The 20009-nt window shown below is 42.5% G+C and overlaps 1 protein-coding gene across 2 annotated transcripts in view; it reads left to right on the top strand.

Moving 5' to 3' along the window:
* The first annotated feature begins 1620 nt into the window (after positions 1 to 1620).
* RIOK3 (RIO kinase 3) overlaps positions 1621 to 20009 on the top strand; it is a 29745-nt gene continuing 11356 nt past the window's right edge. For both annotated transcript variants that reach the window (XR_012427250.1, XM_045377963.2), the window contains exons 1-7: positions 1621 to 1837; positions 11677 to 11792; positions 12679 to 12824; positions 12918 to 13025; positions 13229 to 13338; positions 14840 to 14983; positions 16102 to 16229. Coding sequence is in view for 1 of the 2 variants with exons in the window: in XM_045377963.2 (XP_045233898.1) it covers positions 1775 to 1837; positions 11677 to 11792; positions 12679 to 12824; positions 12918 to 13025; positions 13229 to 13338; positions 14840 to 14983; positions 16102 to 16229 (815 nt within the window). In the remaining variant the exon portion in view is untranslated. The remainder of the gene's footprint in view (positions 1838 to 11676; positions 11793 to 12678; positions 12825 to 12917; positions 13026 to 13228; positions 13339 to 14839; positions 14984 to 16101; positions 16230 to 20009) is intronic.

Genomic DNA, 20009 nt, shown 5'->3' with positions numbered 1-20009 from the left:
AAATAGTCTCTTACTGGCACATTTTTGTCATACACTGCATCTCAGCTTTTCTTTCCGGTCTGCTCTTTTTCTTTTAATCTTTTTTTTTTTTTGAGACAGAGTCTCGCTCTGTTGCCCAGGTTGGAGTGCAGTGGCATGGTCTCAGCTAACTGCAATCTTTGCCTCCCGGGGTCAAGTGATTCTCCTGCCTCAGCCTTCTGAGTAGCTGGGATTACAAGTGTGTGCCACCACACCCGGCTGATTTTTGTATTTTTAGTAGAGACGGGGTTTCACCATGTTGGCCAGGCTGCTCTCAAACTCCTGACCTCAGGTGATCCACCCGCCTTGGCCTCCCAAAGTGCTGGGATTATAGGCCTGAGCCACCACACCGAGGCCTCTCCTATTTTTTCCTAACCAGAATTGAGAAGTCCATTTCTATTAATAGTTACACCCTTTTTTCTTCAACTACTTATCCTCCAATTACAATCCTTTGAACACTAAGAAGGAACACAATTTCCACACACATTCACATATATAGGCAACATTTGCCAAGCACACGTCTGTACCCTATCATATGGCTATAGTTTGCCTTACTGCAATAGGAGTGTTTGGAGGATTCAGAACATGTTTTCACCTGGAATGGAAAGGAGGCAAAGATTGCATGCTAATGGAAATCATTAAGATCAGTAACCCAGGGCTCTCAAGTATGGACAGAGATACTGACTGGGAACTGAGATTTAGGGAAAAAGAGTTATTCAATACCTATTTCTAGTATGTTTGAATATACAACATATAGACAGTGTATTGTTTATAGTCAAGATATAATGTACAGCTAGTCCAGTTCCCAAACCGATTGTCTGGGTTCACCCCTTATTAGCTTTGCCACTTGTTATCTGTATGACCTCAACTAAATTACTTTACCTCTCTGTGCCTCAGTTTCAATATCAGTAAAATAGAGATAATGACAGAATTTAGCTCTCAGGGTAATTTTGAGGACTAAAAAGTTCATGAAAGATTTGAAGAATGCATTGATATACTAAGTGAAATGCAATGCTTAGTTATCTTTTATCTGGTCATTTTATTAGAATCTCTCTACAAAATACAGAATCAAAACTTTCATTATGCAGTCTTATTTTTGTTCACTGTTACGTAACACATTTTACACATTTTCCGCATTCCACGCCCCACCCCCCAACAACAACCACCACAAACTCCGACCGTCCTCTCCAGGCCTTTTCCCTCTATAAACCTGCCATTTGCTGTCTCCCAAGTCATCCCAGTTTAGAACTGCTCCAGGAAATAATGAACGAACAGAGAGAGCCTAGTTTGTTTATTTACAATCCACCAGTCTAATCTAGTTTAGATCCAGCGGCAGTCTCGGGGTGCCAAAGAGATGGCAGTGCGGGGACAGGGCAGAGCCTGGGCCAAAGGAAGCCACACCCAATTCTTGCCATGCCCTGCCCGACATAGGCAACGTGACACCAAGCGACAGCCAGCTGATCCTTGCTTCCCCGAGCCCGGCGGCCAGCGACCGGAAGTAGCCTGCCCGGGGGCGGGGAAAGGAGCCTTAAGGAGGAGCTAGGGGCGTGTGGCCAATTGCAAGCGACTGTCCCAGCGAAGAGGGCGGAAGAGGAGAGATCCAGTTCCGGACGCGGCCGCCGCCGTCGCCGCCATCTGTCACCTCCAGCTCCGGCATCAGCAACCAGTTGTCCCTGCCCCGCCTGTCTCCTCGGCGGAGCCTGCTTCCCATCTTGCCACCTCTCTGCTGTGTTCTTGTCTCTGCCTTCATCCCCGAATGGATCTGGTAGGAGTGGCATCGCCTGAGCCCGGGCCGGCTGCGGCCTGGGGACCCAGCAAGGTAAGTGGCAGACGAGGCTGGAGTACTTGCCTTGGTCACACGGGCTGGTTCTCTCGGAAGGCTCGGAAAGGGCGGCTTCGTGGGGGACTCGGGAAGTTCTGGGGCGGGACCCCGCCGACCTTGGCAAGGGGGCACTGGCCGCGGGGGTGCCGGGGTGGGGATGGAGGGAGCGGAAAGAGGGGCGGAGGGCGGCTGGATTTCCCAAATGCCACCTTGAGTGGTTAAGGCTCTCTATTTCTTCAGCGTACTCTCTGTGTCGCCGTAGCATGTATTTGAGCAGGACTGGCTTACACACGCTGATACTGGAGGGGAAACAAGCACAATCTTGTTTTTCACGGGCCAAGTGAGTCAGCCGAATACACAGCTAGCCAGACAGAAAGTTGGTTTAGGGAGCTGTTTACTTAATTTGTCAAGTGTGGTTATCCCAGTTCGGAAATTTCTTGTTTTTGAAGTAGTAAAAGATAAAACCCAGGCGCACCCTCCTCCCTCGACGCTAATATTCATGTGCACCCCACGGATTGTAAAGTGGTTGTGAATTTCATGATCTGCCCAAGCTTTGACGTTTAAACTTTTTCATAGAATGGCAAACTAAAGACCTTTACTTCACATTTGCTTTCTGGTTTCCAGGCGGGTCCTTTTCATGATACTTTGATTATATGGATGAAAATACTTTTCTGCCACTTTATGGAGGGTTTGCTTGAGAGCCGAGTGCTTCCATTGGGATTTTTTGTTCCACAAATTAAGGTCGTGAAGGAGTCTAGCTTTTTTAGCTTCATAATTGTTCTTTACATGCTAACACAGAATATTTGTTCCCATTTAAAAGGTCACCTGTGAAACTTACTAGATCTTCAGGCTAGGTCTTAACAGGAAAAGGGTCAATAATTAGCTATTAAATAAACGAAAGTTAATTTTATAAAAGTTCTCATACAACTGTTGGAAGAATCTGAGATACTGCACTGACAAATGTGGTTACCCTCTGCATGTTATTTTGCTTATTTTTCATTAAAGCCTTGTTTACAAGGTCAAGATTAGTAGACATAAAAGGATGAAATCAGTAGACAGACTAGTATTATAAATATATACTTTGTATGTTAAAGTCCTTCAGTTAAGCATTGGTAAAGGCTGGTAAAAATGTCAAATGAGACAAACCGTATTCAGAATACATCCTAATCTCAGAACAAATTTCACTTACGAAACTAATTCAGTAATGAAATATTTAACAGTCATATTTTTATTTAAGTGTACATTGTCAGAACTATACAATTCCTTTTTCATTGTGCAACAAAAATGCTTCTGGGATTTATAGATGCTGTCTATTGGGAGGACAGTGTTTTGAAAGGCAAAACAATTAGAAACAGGCTGAAAGTACTATCATTTAATCCTTTTTTACTCTAACCTTTCGGAAAAACAAAGTGACAGAAGCCTACATGGAGGAGGTGAAGATTTGAGGAGGGTTTTGAAAAATGGAAGGATTCTCAAAACTTTTTAGTCAGTACTTTTTTTTTTTTTTTTTTTTTTTGAGACGGAGTCTCGCTCTGTTACCCAGGCTGGAGTGCAGTGGCCGGATCTCAGCTCACTGCAAGCTCCGCCTCCCGGGTTTACGCCATTCTCCTGCCTCAGCCTCCCGAGTAGCTGGGACTACAGGCGCCCGCCACCTCGCCCGGCTAGTTTTTTGTATTTTTTAGTAGAGACGGGGTTTCACCGTGTTAACCAGGATGGTCTCGATCTCCCGACCTCGTGATCAGCCCGTCTCGGCCTCCCAAAGTGCTGGGATTACAGGCTTGAGCCACCGCGCCCGGCCTAGTCAGTACTTTTTTATTTCTTTCCTTCCTTTCTTCTCTTCTCCCCTCCTCTTCCCACCTCCCTGCTCTTCTCCCCTCCCCCCTCCCCTCGCCTCTTTCCTTTGAGATGGAGAGGTGCTCTATTGCCCAGGCTGGAGTACTGTGGTTTGCTCCCAGCTCACTGCAACCTGTGCCTCCCGGGTTCAAGCAATTCTTGTGACTCAAGCACAAGAACCCTCCAGGGTTCAAGCAATTCAAGCAGTACCCTCCCGGCTTCAAGCAATTCCTGAGTAGCTGGAATTACAGGCACCCACCACCACGCCCAGCTAATTTTTGTATTTTTAGTAGAGACGGGATTTCACCGTATTGGCTAGGCTGATCTCAAACTCCTGACCTCAAGTGATCCACGTGCCTCGGCCTCCCAAACTGCTGGGATTACAGGCATGAGCCACCGTGCCCAGCCTCTTCCTTTTTCTTTTCTTTTCTTTCTTTTCTTTTTTTTTTTTGAGACAGAGTCTTACTCTGTCACCCAGGCTGGAGTGCAGTGTTGCGATCTTGGCTCACTGCAAGCTCCACCTCCCAAGTTCAAGCTATTCTCCTGCCTCAGCTTCCCGAGTAGCTGAGATTACAGGCACCCGCCACCACGCCTGGCTAATTTTTTGTATTTTTAGTAGAGACGGGTTTCACTGTGTTAGCCAGGATGGTCTCGATCTCCTGACCTTGTGATACTCCTGCCTTGGCCTCTTTCTTTTTTAATTGAGACAGGGTCTCACTCTGTCACCCACGCTGGAGTGCAGTGGCATAATCACAGTTCACACTGCACCTTGACCTGGCAGGCTCAAACAGTCCTCCCACCTCCGCCTCCTGATTAGCTGGGACTACAGGCCAGTGCCAGCACACTTAGCTCATTTTTGTTTTTTGTGTTTTTTTTGAGACAGAGTCTCGCTCTGTCACCAGACTGGAGAGCAGTGGTGCAATCTTGGGTCACTGCAACCTCCACCTCCTGGGTTCAAGCGATTCTTCTGCCTCAGCCTCCCGAGTAGCTGGGACTACAGGTGTGTGCCACCATGCCCAATTAATTTTTGTATTTTTAGTAGAGATGGGGTTTCACCATGTTGGCCAAGACGGTCTCAATCTCTTGACCTTGTGATCTTCCCGCCTTGGCCTCCCAAAATGCTGGGATTACAGGTGTGAGCCACTGCACCCGGCCAATTTTTGTGTTTTTTTGTAGAGATCAGATTTCACCATGTTGCCTAGGCTGGTCTTGAACTCCTGGGCTCAAGCAGTACCCCACCCCCTTCCGTCTGGCCTCTCAAAATGTTAGGATTACAGGTGTGAGCCATCATGCCTGGCCCGGGCTTCTTTATACTCTTAAAAATTGAGGACCCCAAATGTCTTTTGTTTACATTGATTATATCAATTGATATTTATCATATCTGAAATTAAAACTGAGAAATAGAAAAATTTTAAGTCATTTAAAAGTCATGCTAGTCTGATGGTAGTGGGTTATCAGAACTTATTAACATTAGTGTCACTAAAGTTGATATAGAACCTTCCCACTGCTAAATTTAGCTGGCTTTAAAAAAAAGTCATATGTTAACATAAATAACATTTTTATATTTAAAGAAAACTTAGAAAAATAGATTAGAACATGTGAGAAAAGTAGAAAAAGAAAACAAACAAAAAAATAGAGTTGAGATTTTACTGTGTTGCTCAGGCTGGTCTGGAACTTGTGGCCTCAAGCAATTTTCCCACCTTGGCCTCCCAAAGTGCTAGAATTACAGGTGTGAACCACCACACCTGGCCAAAATAAAACTATGTCTGAAAACAAAAATTAGTGAACAGTATTTTATATGTTTGCAAATCTCTAACATCTGACTTATTAGAAGACATCTGGATTCTTCTGTCTTCTTTTTTCATTCAACCTGTTGTGAGGTTGAAGTATTTGAAGAAAATCCATCCTCACAGCTAAGTAGATTGTAGCAGATATAAGTGAGGATGGATAATAAGAGCATAGTAGAAATACTGAGAACAAACTGGGTTAATCTCTAAAAATGCATTTATATCTTAAATCTACTCTTTAGAAAATTTTAGAAAACACCAGAATACCAAGCACACATTCCATTAGCCATCAGTGATGATGTCATCACATCTGATGTAGACTCTGGAAAACCCCACACTCTTGGGGGAATGAGAGTTAAAAAGACAAATAATGTATTATTACTATTATGAAAATTTTGACATCATAGACCCTCTGAATGGGTCTTGGGGATCCTTCTCTCAGAGTACCAGGGTGCAAGTTACAAAATGCCTAACTACTATTGTGGACAAAGAATTTTAGGGGATATTCCAAGAAGGGAGGATTGGCAGACTGTAAGCAAAAGTGAGCAAGTGTGTAGCTCTGTTGATAGAGAGTTGTAAAATAAACAAATAAATAAATAAATTAGCAGTACACCTCAAAACTGTGAAAGTTATCAAAAACAAGGAAAGTCTGAGAAACTCAACAGCCTAAGGGGTGCTTAAGGAGACGTGGCAACTAAATGTAATGTGGTATTCTGAATGGGATCCTGGAACAGAAAAAGAATGTTAGAGAAAAACTAAGGAAATCTGAGTAGAGTATGGACTTTAGTTAATAATAAAATGTATCAATATTGGTTCACGAATTGTGACAAATGTAGAATACTAATAAGGTGTTAATAGGATAAATAGGATAAACTACTGAGTATAGTATTTGGGAACTCTGTACTGTCTTGGCAGTTTTTTCCTGTAAAAGTAAGACTATTCAAAAACCAAAAAAAATTTTTTAAATGGATTAGTGTTGTTATGTAGTCCCAGATTATTTTTTTCAGAGACACTTGTCTTGAGTTGAAAAATTACTTACTTAAATATTCTACTTAGATTATATCTTCTAGGTGTATGATTAGAAAGGGGACCTTCCTGTAGGTTACATTTCTCTTGACTTGTTTCCAGTAGAGTACTGAATTTTTGTTACTGTGTGCCTCTTTCATGTTTGCTGGTTTTCTTTTATTTATTTATTTTTTTTGGAGACAGAGTCTCACTCTGCCGCCCAGGCTGGAGTGCAGTGGCGCCATCTTGGCTCACTGCAACCTCCGCCCGTGGGCTCAGGCAATTCTCGTGCCTCAGTCTCCAGAGTAACTGAGACTACAAGTGTGCATCACCATGCCTGGCTAATTTTTTTTTTTTTTTTTGTATTTTAGTAGAAACAGGCTTTCACTATGTTGCCCAGGCTAGTCTCGAACTCCTGAGCTCAAGCAATCTGCCTGCCTCAGCCTCCCAAAGTGTTAGTATTACAGGCGCGAACCACTGCACCCAGCTGCCGTTTTTAATTTTACTTGATTCTTTACCCATAATTGTCTGCAGGAAACCTTTAAAAAAAACAATGATACAAGCAGCGAAGGTCATATCTTTAGGAAGTGGAAGGAAAGAAAGAGGATTCCCCACTAACGTGCAGCCCTCCAGGTGGGGGAGCATGCGGTAGTAGTGAAGAACCCCAAGGAACAGAGTTCAGTGGTGGTGGTTTTGCAAAGGAGAGGAAAACAGGGTGGGTCTTAGGGTTATTTAGCAATAGGAAAGAAGAACCAAGAGGCTGGTGAAAAGCTTGATGGATGTCCTTTGAAGAAGAATTGCTGACTGGAAAGGATTGTATGAGGCGTCCCATCAGATTGTGACACTATAGGGAGTTTGTGTTGATGAGTGCAATAGTAGGAAATGACTTTGGATAGCTAGGACGGAGCAAGATGATGGAGGGCGTTTCCCCCATCTCGTTAGCTTTTTTACAAAGAGCGGCTTACTGAAGAGTCACAGATGACAGAGGATTCCCTTACATACCACCTATGGTACCTGCTCATAGGAGGAGCCTGCAGTAAATTTTCTGAGCACTTGGGATAGCAAACTTGTTGTGCCTATAGGGAAAACCCAGGGGGTCTTCTCCCGACCCCAGAAGCTGTCCCTCTCACAGCCTGGAAAAAGTGTATGGAGGGCTTTTAATTGTTGGCTTGAAGAGTTTGGGTTTGATTTCAAAGTATGGGAGTGGCAGCCTATCTGAAATCTTATTTACCTCACCCAAGGGAGTTGCCTCAGTGTGAGGTGGACCACTTGAGCTGGTACAGGGTAGTATAGTCTCTAGAGTCTAGGGTCAGTAGGAGTGGACAGCGAGGATGCTTTGGTGCTGTTTGAGGTCTCTACATGTTTCCCTTTCTGATTCAGTGTATCTGTGAGTAGGTCAATCTCTGCCTCAAAATAACAAAAGTCCTGCCTGTCATTTTTGTCTCTTCTGACAGATTGTCAGCTAATACTTTAATACCTTAGCAGAATTAATTAACAGATGGCAACAGACTTGAAGCCTCTGAAGTGGGCAGGCAAAAGGGCAGACTTTCCAAGATGGGGGAAAGGACATTAGATTAGTAGGGATGTAGAAAGACATCAGACCTCTGCAGCCAATCACTCCAGTGTTTTCTTTTGGCACATACTGCTCAGGAAATACTGGAATGCCTCTTTATATCCAAAGCTCTATGCTGGGCTCCGAGGGTGGATAAGAAGGTCTCTACCGTTCAAGGCGCTCATGCTCCATTGTGGCTAATGCATGAACTCTAATACAGTGATGAGTTCTGCATTAACAGTGTTTGCATACCGCTGTGGGAAAACAAAGGAAAGGGTCCAACTTTGGTAACACTGAGACAGCCTTATACAGGAGGCGACATTTAATTGGTGTAAATAAAGAAGGAAGAAAAACCAGTGGTAGAGAAAGGAATGTATGAAGGCATGCAGTGGGGAAAGTATGCCATCTTTTTTGTTTGTTTTTGAGACATGCTCGCTCTGTCGCCCAGGCTGGAGTGAAGTGGCGGGATCTCAGCTTGCTGCAACCTCTGCCTCCTGGGTTCAAGTGATTTTCCTGCCTCAGCCTGCTGAGTAACTGGAACTACGGGCACCCGCCACCATGCCTGTAGTGTAAATTAGGATAAAAAATACTAATTTTTATATTTTTAGTAGAGACGGGGTTTCTCCATGTTGACCAGACTTGTCTCGAACTCCTGACCTCAGGTGATTCGCCTGCCATGGCCTCTCAAAGTGCTGGGATTAAGGCGTGAGCCACTGCACATGGCCTAAGTATGCCATCTTTGGCATATAATTAGTGTCACTAGAGTGTAGGATAGAAGAGGGTTGAGATTGGACAGATAAATCAGGGCAAGTTGGGCATCCCTTGCTGAAGGATTTGGATTTTATTTATTTAGAGACAGGGTCTTACTCTGTCACCCAGGCTGGAGTGCAGTGGCACAATCCTAGGACTCAAATGATCCTCCTCCTACTTCAGCCTCCTGAGTAGCTGGGACTGCAGGCATTTGCCACTGTGCCTGGCAGTTTTTAAATTTTTTTGTAGAGATGATATCTTGCCGTGTTGCCTAGGGTGGGGAATTTGGATTTTGTATTGCAGACAGTAGGGCAGTTTGCTTCACACATTCCAGGGTGAGGGGATAGGGAAGCTGTATAGTAAAATGCTAAGAGTGCAGCCTGGCATCGCCTTGGTTCAGAGCTTGGTACTTCCATCTATGATGTTATCTTGGGTTAAAAGAAAAGCCTTTATGTATCTCAGTTTTAAAATCCGTAAAATGGGGATGGATTGCAACTACTCAATTGTTGTGTGATTTAAGTAATCTATGTAAGTTATGTGTATGTAACCAAATTACTTAGATATAGTGAATATTCAGATATTGTCTGTTATGCAACTTAGTCATTGCCAAATGTTATTGAAAATTCTGAGTTAGACAGTCACCTCCCTTTTGGAGCCTGGACTTTGAAACTGATCAGATGAAACATTTCTAGGCTAAAGAGCATTGTATCTTCTACCTAGAGGATACAGAAGGAACTCAGCAGAGTCATGAGGCCAAAAAATTAGCTGTGTTCTCCAGATGATAGAAAGCTTCAAGATTCTAGACCTTAAAATCCTTACCAAAAGGGTTCTCCACTCAATTACAGAGTGAATGAAAGTCACAGCAGACCTTCAGGAAGCCCCTTCTCTCCCAAGTCTGGCCTCACAGAAGGCTGGAATGGTTCTGTGATAGTGTATGGTAGGTACGTGGTAGGTGCCAGGCGTATTTCCTCAATCTCAGGGTGAGACTAGATACAACTTGATTCTCATTCACTCAGGCATAAATATAGTTATCATTTGTCATCCTTAGGTGCTCCACCCAAATAGCCTGAGCTAAGTAAATTCCTGAATGTCAGTACTGTGGAACCTGAACAAAGGTCACTTGCCCGGTTGTCTCTGAGTGTCATGCAGCAGGCCTTTAGACCAACTAGAGGGCCTACACTGGCTGAACTTGATCAAATAATTTTGTGGCTAAAACAGATATCATTTTATGCTATATTCTAAATTAGACACTCAGTAGTAGTTAAGGAATGAGTTTGGACTTTATCCTAAAAGCAATGGGAAATAATAAAAGAGATTTTGAGTAAGGAGATGGAACCCATCACATCTGCATTTTAGAACAATTACTGTATTACAGTGTGGAGAATGGAAACTCCCAAGACTGAGAGCAGAAAGATTCGTTAGGATGCTCTGAAAGTAACCCAGTGAATGGGATACCTTGGAGTACAGTTATAGAAGAGGGATGGAAAGAGCTGGGCAAGTTCAGGAAATGCTTAGGCATCTTACTCAATATTAAAAGTCTTAATCAGTAGGCTATAAAATGTAATCATTTGCTGCTGCTAAGTAAAGCATCTTGCCCCCTCAAAAATTATGAATTTGAAATAAAACCTGCAGTTTGATTTCAAGAAGGCTGAGGCAGGAGTATGTCACTGAGGAAGGTCAACTGGGTCTGACAGAATATTACTGTGTGTATTGGTATTGTTTTAAGAGCCTGTTTGTCCGCTTCTAAAGTTCAGAAATAAAATTTTGGGGCTAGGCTTGGTGACTCACACCTATAGTCCCAGCACTTTGGGAGGCTGAGGCCGGCAGATCACCTGAGGTTAGGAGTTCGAGACCAGCCTGGACAACATGGCAAAACCCTATCTCTACTAAAAATACAAAAGTTAGCTGGGCATGGTGGCTCACGCCTATAAACCTAGCTACTCAGAAGGCTGAGGCGGGAGAATCGCTTGAACCCGGGGAGGTGGAGGTTGCAGTGAGCTGAGATCATGCCACTGCACTCCAGCCTGGGCAACAGAGGAAACTGTCTTCAGAAAAAAAAAAAAAAGAAATAAAATAAAAAATAAAATTTTTGTTGTTTGTTCTTGCTTTTTGTGTGTGTGTGTGGCATGGGGTCTCATTCTGTTGCCCAGGCTGGAGTGCAGTGGCACTCAACCTCCCGGGTTCAAGCGATTCTCCTGCCTCAGCCTCCTGAATAGCTGGGACTACAGGCACGCACCACCACACCCCACTAATTGTTTGTCTTTTTGGTAGAGATGGGGTTTCACCATGTTGGCCAGGCTGGTCTTGAACTCCTGACCTCAGGTTATCCACCCACCTTGGCCTGCCAAAGTGCTAGGATTACAGGCGTGAACCACCGCACTTGGCCTGTTCTTGTTTCTGTTTTAGTATATCCTAAGATGTTTTGAGAGGGGCTGACATAATTTGTACACTTAGATGACTCGATGCTTAAATTAGAATGAGATATAACTTTCCATTAGGCTTCAAATTGTGCTAGTTGGTATAGTCTATTCCTATAGGAAAATCTACTTGAGAAATCAGATTATAAGCAGAAAGTAGCTTGGTGAGCAAGGATTGGAACAAGAGGAATTACATGAACTCATTAGCTAGTGGGGGGATGCCAGTGGGCCTGAGGCTTCCCCTCAGCTTTAAGGATATACCTACTTAGCAGGCTAAAAAGTGCTTTTGGCTGTTTTAGTTTAGATATATCCTTGACTAAATTTAACCTGGGAGATATTTTTACTTTTGAGATAATATCTACAAATAGCTAGTTATTCATTTCTGGTTTTTAACTACATAGTTTAATTCTCAAAATATAACATTATTTGTAAAATGAGAGGTGCTTTATTTCATTATGATGAGTTGAGCTGTTCTTTTTTCTTTTTTGGTAGTGTCCATGGGCTATCCCTCAGAATACAATATCTTGTTCGTTGGCTGATGTAATGAGTGAACAGCTGGCCAAAGAATTGCAGTTAGAAGAAGAAGCTGCCGTTTTTCCTGAAGTTGCGTAAGTAAAATTCATAAAGTACTTTATCTAGCAACTTATAGCAGAGTTTTAGGATTTGATGAGTAATTGTCATGACAAGTGGTTTGGAAAAAGCAGGGCAGAAGAAAGCACCATGTTGAGAGTCCACTGATATTTGAATTTTGGTCCTGATTTTGCATTGGTTTTCATTATTATCTTGGACAAACCACTGTTTCTGTGAGTTTTAGTTACATCATGTTAATGCCGCAGTTGAACTAGATGAGGTACAGTTTTGATCAAGTGTTTTGAGTTTATCTTTTCATGAATATTTACCTGTTCTTTCATTATGGATGAATGAAACATCCAGACTTTTTTTTTTTTGGAGATGGAGTTTCGCTCTTGTTGCCCAGGCTGGAGTGCAATGGCACAATCTTGGCTCACCACAACCTCCGTCTCCCGGGTTCAAGTGATTCTCCTGCCTCTCGAGTAACTGGGATTACAGGCATGTGCCACCATGCCTGGCTAATTTTGTATTTTTAGTAGAGACGGAGTTTCTCCATGTTGGTCAGGCTGGTCTCGAACTCCCAACCTAAGGTGATCCACCAGCCTCAGCCTCCCAAACTGCTGGGATTACAGGCATGAGCCACTGCGCCCGGCCTCAGACTTTCATTCAGAACAAATGAATTCTAGGTCTCAGTTTGGATTTTATTATAGAATCTTTAGCTTTCTCTCCTAGCTCTCTTAACCCTAGTTGGTACTCCCACAGGTGCATGCCATTGGTCTTAAGGCTAGCTGTGCAGGAGAAGGTGAATGGTTTGATAGAGTTCTTTGAATTTTAACATGGAAAAGGCATCTCTTACTCTGATAATTGGCAACCTCTGTTTACTTAAGCACATTATATTAGTTTATATTGCCTTATTTTGAATAGTGTTGCTGAAGGACCATTTATTACTGGAGAAAACATTGATACGTCCAGTGACCTTATGCTGGCTCAGATGCTACAGATGGAATATGACAGAGAATATGATGCACAGCTTAGGCGTGAAGAAAAAAAATTCAATGGAGATAGCAAAGGTACTATAACCTTATTGTGACAACTCCATTGAGTGGTAGAAAACACTCATAATGTGCTCCTAAGTAAATCTTCAACTATTTTTGCTTTTTAAGTTTCCATTTCCTTTGAAAATTATCGAAAAGTGCATCCTTATGAAGACAGCGATAGCTCTGAAGATGAAGTTGACTGGCAGGATACTCGTGATGATCCCTACAGACCAGGTACCAAAGCTTTTACTTTCTGGGGGCAGCAGAATAGAGGTATAGGAAGACTAATCTTTTCAATTAACTCCTACTTTTATATTTTTCTTTGTATCTCATTTGGCAATTTACTCTTAGATTCAAATGTCTTTTCAGACAACGTTGAATGCAGCAATGTAGTCTTTGCTATTTTTATATACCTGGCTTGTTTCAATTGCCTTTAGCAAAACCGGTTCCCACTCCTAAAAAGGGCTTTATTGGAAAAGGAAAAGATATCACCACCAAACATGATGAAGTAGTATGTGGGAGAAAGAACACAGCAAGAATGGAAAATGTAAGTTACAGAAAGTATCTATCTCTGAATTTAGAGTTTTGCTTGAATACCTTTTAAAATATAATATCTTAGATTTCTAAAAATATCTTTCTAAAGATGTTTTTAGATAACAATATAGCAATATCATGAAAACTGAGACATTAATGAAAATATAAAGTACCTCAGAATAAAATTCCATAACAGTATTGAAAAACTATTTTGACTCACATTGATTCTAAAATTAATAAATAGTTATTATGAAAATAACATTTATTCTTCATCATATTTGTATAAAATAGCATCCCTACCCAAAAAACAGATAATGGTGGTGATTGGGGAATACGTATGGGAGGGAGAAATACTTTTCACCATATACTCTTTTGTGCATTTTGAATTTATTATCTTGTGCCTGAACTACCTGTGTAAAATCAGAAGTAAAGTGTAATTTTAAAAAATAGCATTCTAGGCCGGGCATGGAGGCTCACGCCTGTAAGCCCAGCACTTTGGGATGCCGAGGTGGGCAGATCACCTAAGGTCGGGAGTTCGAGACCAGCCTGACCAACATGGAAAAACTCCGTCTCTACTAAAAATAGAAAATTAGCCGGGTGTGGTGGTGCATACCTGTAATCCTAGTTACTCGGGAGGCTGAGGCAGGAGAATCGCTTGAACCCGGGAGGCAGAGGTTGCAGTGAGCCGAGATCGTGCCACTTCACTCCAGCCTGGGCAACAAGAGTGAAACTCCATCTCAAAAAAAAAAAAAAAAAAAAAAAGCATTCTAAATCCTTCATAAATATTATAGTTAATATAATACATTAAACATTTAGATTTTAAAGCACAAATGCTTGTTAAGTAAACATATTCAATTATATCATTTCTAGAAATATTCCAGATCTGATTCTAGAAGAGTTCTGTCCAATAGAACTTTCTGTGGTAATGGAAATGTTCTATATGTGTGCTGTTCAATATGGTAGCCACATTTGCTGTTGAGCACTTGAAATTTGGGTGCCATAATAGAGGAACTGAATTTTTAATTTAATTTTAATTAACTTAAATATCCAAGTGTGGCTAGTGGTTACCTAACTGAATTGCACAGTTCTAGAGCATAATTGTCATGGTGTGATCATAGTCTGCTATAACAACCCACTCTCCACAAATAATTACAAAATTGTATTTCTTTGGTAAGATTTCGTGTAGCCTTCACAGTTCAATATTGTGTCCTTTGGCTAAAAGCAAAGTACAACGCACATGCTGAAAGACCTTAGTTTTGGATGTGATGAGATGTTTTCTATGCCTGGAATAAATGCCTTCCTTTGGGCTGTAATTTCTTAAATAGTATTGCTCCTCTTTCTGTGAGTTATTTAATTTTTTTCTCTGTAGTAGCTATGAGTTCTGGTTTTCTAGTGTGATCATCTATTGAGTAAGACATTAAAGATTAATCTTCTCGTCTGGTTGTTGTTGTTGTTGTTGTTTTTTAACTGTCCCTATTTTAAAATATTTAGATGCTAATTCTTCTTTTTGGCAGTTTGCACCTGAGTTTCAGGTGGGAGATGGAATTGGAATGGATTTAAAACTATCAAACCATGTTTTCAATGCTTTAAAACAACATGCCTACTCAGAAGAACGTCGAAGTGCCCGCCTGCATGAGAAGAAGGAACATTCTACAGCAGTAAGGATTTATAGAGTTTTTTTTCTTTTTTACTGGAAAGATTCATATTAGAAAACTTTGGGTGAATAAAAAAACCTTCATGTTTGATATTTTTTCATGAGATTGGCTTTTCAAATCAAAGATGTAAATAGATCTAGCCACTGTGGTGCCCCCCTGTAATCCCAGTACTTTGGGACAGGAGGATTACTTGAGCCTAGGAGTGCAAGAACAGCCCGGGCAACATAATGACCCCCAGCTCTGCAAAAATAATTAGCTGGACATCGTGGTACATGCCTGTGGTCCCATCTACCCCGGGGGGCTGAGGTGGGAGGATTGGTTGAGCCCAAGAAGTTGAGGCTGCAGTGAACCATGATTGCGCCACTGTACTGCAGCCTGGGTGACAGATTGAGACCCTGCCTTAAAAAAGAAAAAAAAGAGAGAGAGAGAGATGTAAATAAGCCAGGTGGGGTGGCTCCCAGCACCTTGGGAGGTCAAGGTGGAAGGATCGCTTGAGCCCAGGAGTTCGAGACCAGCCTGGGCAACATAGGGAGACCCTGGGAGACCATGTCTCAGCAAAAAGTTTTTAAAAATTAGCCGGACATGTTGGTGTGCATCTTCAGTCGCAGTTGCTCAGGAGGCTGAGGTGAGAGGATCACTTGAGCCCAAGAATTTGAGGCTGTAGTGAGCCATAATCATGTCACTGCATTCCATCCTGGACAACAGAGTGAGACCCTGTTTTTCTCTCTCTCTCTCTAAAAAAAAAGATATTAGGCCAGGTGTGGTGGCTCAAGCCTCTAATCCCAGCACTTTGGGAGGCCAAGGCGGGCGGATCATGAGGTCAGGAGTTTGAGACCAGCCTGGCCAACATGGTGAAACCCCATCTCTAGTAAAAATGCAAAAATTAGCCATGTGTGGTGGCGGGCGCCTGTAATCCCAGCTACTCAGGAGGCTGAGGCAGGAGAATCACTTGAAAGCGGGAGGCGGAGGTTGCAGTGATCAGAGATGGTGCCATTGCACTCTAGCCTGGGTGACAAAAGCAAGACTCCGTCTCAAAGGAAAAGAAAAAGTTATTAGAAGTGGCTCAGAAAATATTTTGTGATTAGCAGTCATTTTCACTTACAGTGCTTTATCTCTTGCAGGAAAAAGCAGTTGATCCTAAGACACGTTTACTTATGTATAAAATGGTCAACTCTGGAATGTTGGAGACAATCACTGGCTGTATTAGTACAGGAAAGGAATCTGTTGTCTTTCATGCGTATGGAGGGAGGTAAATGAGCAAAATATGATACCATCATGTGAAAACTTAGTCTCTTCTCCCCAAGATTAATGGATTTACACAGAATCAAAGATAATGCTGCATGGCAAGCAGCGTAATTTTTAAAGTGTTACTGTAGAAAGTCCAGGCAGTATAGGAATGTATAAAAAACACAGTCATCCTAATACCACCACCCAGAGATAATCATTTATAATTTTGGGTAGACTCCTCCAGTTTTTTTCAGTGCGTATATTATTTTCTTTTTTTGAGATGGAGTTTCACTGTTGTTGCCTAGGCTGGAGTGCAGTGGCGTGATCTCGGCTCACTGCAATCTCTGCCTCCTGGGTTCAAGTGATTCTCCTGTCCCAGACTCCAGAGTAGCTGGGATTACGGGCGCATGCCGCCACGCCCGGCTAATTTTTGTATTTTCAGTAGAGACAGAGTTTCGCCATGTTGGCCAGGCTGGCCTCGAACTCCTGACCTCAGGTGATCCACCCGTCTCGGCCTCCCAAAATGCTGGGATTATAGGCGTGAGCCACTGCTTCCGGCCTTCCTCATCTTTACCAATGTTTAGTACTGTCAAATCTAATGCTTTTTGTCAGTGCGAAAGATGAAAAGTAGTATCTTGGTATTTTGGTGTGCATTTATTTAATTATGATTAAGTTGTACATTTTTTTCAAGTGCTTTATTGGCCATTTGTATTTCTTTTTCTTGTCTTCTCTCTTGTTTATCCTTTGTCCATTTTCTGTTATACTTAATATACTCTTTTTTTTTTTTGAGATGGAGTTTTGCTCTTGTTGCCCAGGGTGGAGTACAATGGCACAATCTCGGCTCACTGCAACCTCCGCCTCCTGGGTTCAAGCGATTCTCCTGTCTCAGCCTCCCAAGTAGCTGGGATTATAGGCACGCACCACCACGCCTGGCTAATTTGTGTGTTTTTAGTAGAGACGGGGTTTCACCATGTTGGCCAGGCTGGTCTCAAACTCCTGACATCAGGTGATCCACCCGTCTTGGCCTCCCAAAGTGCCAAGATTACAGGCATGAGCCCCTGTGCCTGGCCTGTTATACTTAATATACTCTAATAAAATAAGTGATAAGTCTTTCTGGTGGAATTGGTATCATAGTCTGTACTTTAACATTTCTAAGTTAGCAAAACTAGAGAACATTCAGTTTTCTACAGCTAAAAGTAAATGCTTTTAAAAGTTTGTTAGTTTTCTGTGGTACATAACAAATTGCCACAGACTTAGCAGCCTAAAACAGCATCCATTTATTGTCTCGTAGTTTGTGTTGACAGAATCCAGGCACGGCTTAACTAGGTTCTGTGTTCAGGGTTTCACAAGCCTGCAGTCTAGGTGTTGGCCAGGCTGTGTTCCTTTCTGGAGCTTGGTGTCCTCTTCCCTTGGCCACCTTTCAGTTCCTTGCAGCTGTAGGACTGAGGTCCCACTTTCTTGTTGGTTGTCAGCAGTGGGCTGCTCTCAACTCCTCGAGGCCTCTGCAGCCATGGGGCCATCTCACAGGCCCCTTCACACACTAGCTCACAGCTTCAAAGCCAGCAGGAAAATCTCTCCGGTCTGCTAAGACTGAGACTTAGTGGGATGTTATCATGGGAATGACGAGACCATCACCTTTGCCACGTGACCTAACCAGGGAGTGGTTATCCCACACGTGCTGAAGGGAAGGAGATATTGTACGGGGTGTGCACACCAAGGGGGCTGCGAGTTTTTGGAGTCATCTTAGAATTCTGCTTTTCACAAAGCTCTGGTTGATTGGTTTCTTTCCTTCCTTCCTTCCTTCCTTCCTTCCTTCCTTCCTTCCTTCCTTCCTTCCTTCCTTCCTTCCTTCCTTCTGTCCGTCCGTCCGTCCATCCGTCCTTCTTTTTTTTTTTTTTTGAAATGGAGTCTTGCTCTGTCACCCAGGCTGGAGCGCAGTGGCACAATCTTGGCTCACAGCAACCTCTACCTCCCGGGTTCAAGTGATTCTCCTGCTTCAGCCTCCCCGGTAGCTGGGATTACAGGTGCACACCACCATGCCAGGCTAATTTTTGTATTTTTAAGTGGAGATGGGGTTTCACTGTGTTGGCCAGGCTGGTGTCAAATACCTGACCTTGTGATCCACCCACCTCAGCCTCCCAAAGTGTTAGGATTACAGGCGTGAGCCACTGTGCCTGGGTCAAAGCTCTGGTTTCTCTCACTCTCAGGTTGGTCAGGCAATCAACAATTATTCAAGCAGTAATTTGTCCTAGATTACTCAGGGAATAAAATATAAGACATATTTTTTACTCTCAAAGAGCTTAAGCTTTAGCTAAAAAGAGAACATTACAGTAAGAACCATTATGGTCAATGAAAGATAATTACATAATAGAGTACCCAGTTATGCAAATGAGACCTTATATGGGATAGGAATAGCGAATAGAACAAGATCATCTTCAGGCACATTCAGGGAAGATATCATAATGAAGTTGGATCTCAATCTGGATTTTAAAAATAGGTTAACAAAAAAAAATCCATTGGGAGGCTGAGGCAGGCGGATCATGAGGTCAGGAGATCGAGACCATCCTGGCTAACACAGTGAAACTCCGTCTCTACTAAAAAATACAAAAAAGTTAGCTGGGCATGGTGGCGGGTGTCTGTACTCCCAGCTACTCGGGAGGCTGAGGCAGGAGAATGGTGTGAACCTGGGAGCGGAGCTTGCAGTGAGCCGAGATCACGCCACTGCACTCCAGCTTGGGTGACAGAGTGAGACTTCGTCTCAAAAACAAAAAAAAACAACAACAAAAAATTCCAATGTTGAGTATAAAGGGTAGTTGTAGAATATATATACAGTATATCATCTATTTAAATTTTTTAAATCATACAGAAAATTACAGAGATGTTTATAGATGCTTGTGGATACTTATATATTATCTTTTAAAAGAGACTAGAAATATAGCATTTATGATAGTTGTTGCCTCTGGTGAGTTAAGATGGGGAATGGTAATCAGAGGGCACTTCAGTGATGTTTAATTCTTTAAGAAAAAGGGTAAGGGTGGGAGGGTTGAAGTTTAGGTACTGAGAGGATTAGGAAGGTATGTGCTTAGACGTAGTAGGAAGTAAAGTGGTATAAGCAAATTGGAAATTGGTAAGGAGGACCTTAAAAGCTAGGTAGACGGATGTGTCATTTGCTAAGAAACAGGATCTTTTTGTAGTAGGACAATGACAAGGCAAATCTTATAAATTGGACTCGATCCTAGAGACCTTCCAAGTAAGGGATCTCTTGTATGGCATTTTTGCTAGGGCCTTACCTACTGTGTGGTTAAACTAGTCCAATGAAAGGAGCTTCTTATCTCAAAATCTAGCGTATTCTGTCATAATGTCTTTTAAGTTATTAGAGATTTCTTCTCTGAATAGTCTCTAATCTGTCTCCCTGAAAATTGTGTCATCTGTTTACCAAATAGTTGAGCAACTGTCATGTACTCTTCCAGGTACTAGGGATACGGCAATGAATGGTACAAGGAAGGTCCCTGATCTAATGGAATGTGTTTCCCCCGTCCTCAACCCCTCTCCATGACAATAATAAACAAAAAATATCAGATATGTGCTATGTGGATAGTTAAAATAGGATGATGTCGTAGTGACAGGCTGACTAGCTTTATTAGTAGGACAGGGAACGCTTCTCCAGTGAAGTGACATGTGAGTGACACATCTAGGATACATCAAAGATCAGGTGGATGCGCATTCTGGACTAGAGAATAGCTAGTGCTAATGCCTTAGGACAGGTACAAAGTTAGTATCTTTGAGGGAGCATAAGAAACCC

The sequence above is a fragment of the Macaca fascicularis genome, chromosome 18 (genome assembly GCF_037993035.2).
Source record: "Macaca fascicularis isolate 582-1 chromosome 18, T2T-MFA8v1.1".
Classification (NCBI taxonomy): Eukaryota; Metazoa; Chordata; class Mammalia; order Primates; family Cercopithecidae; genus Macaca; species Macaca fascicularis.
This window is presented reverse-complemented; position numbering and strand designations above follow the sequence as displayed.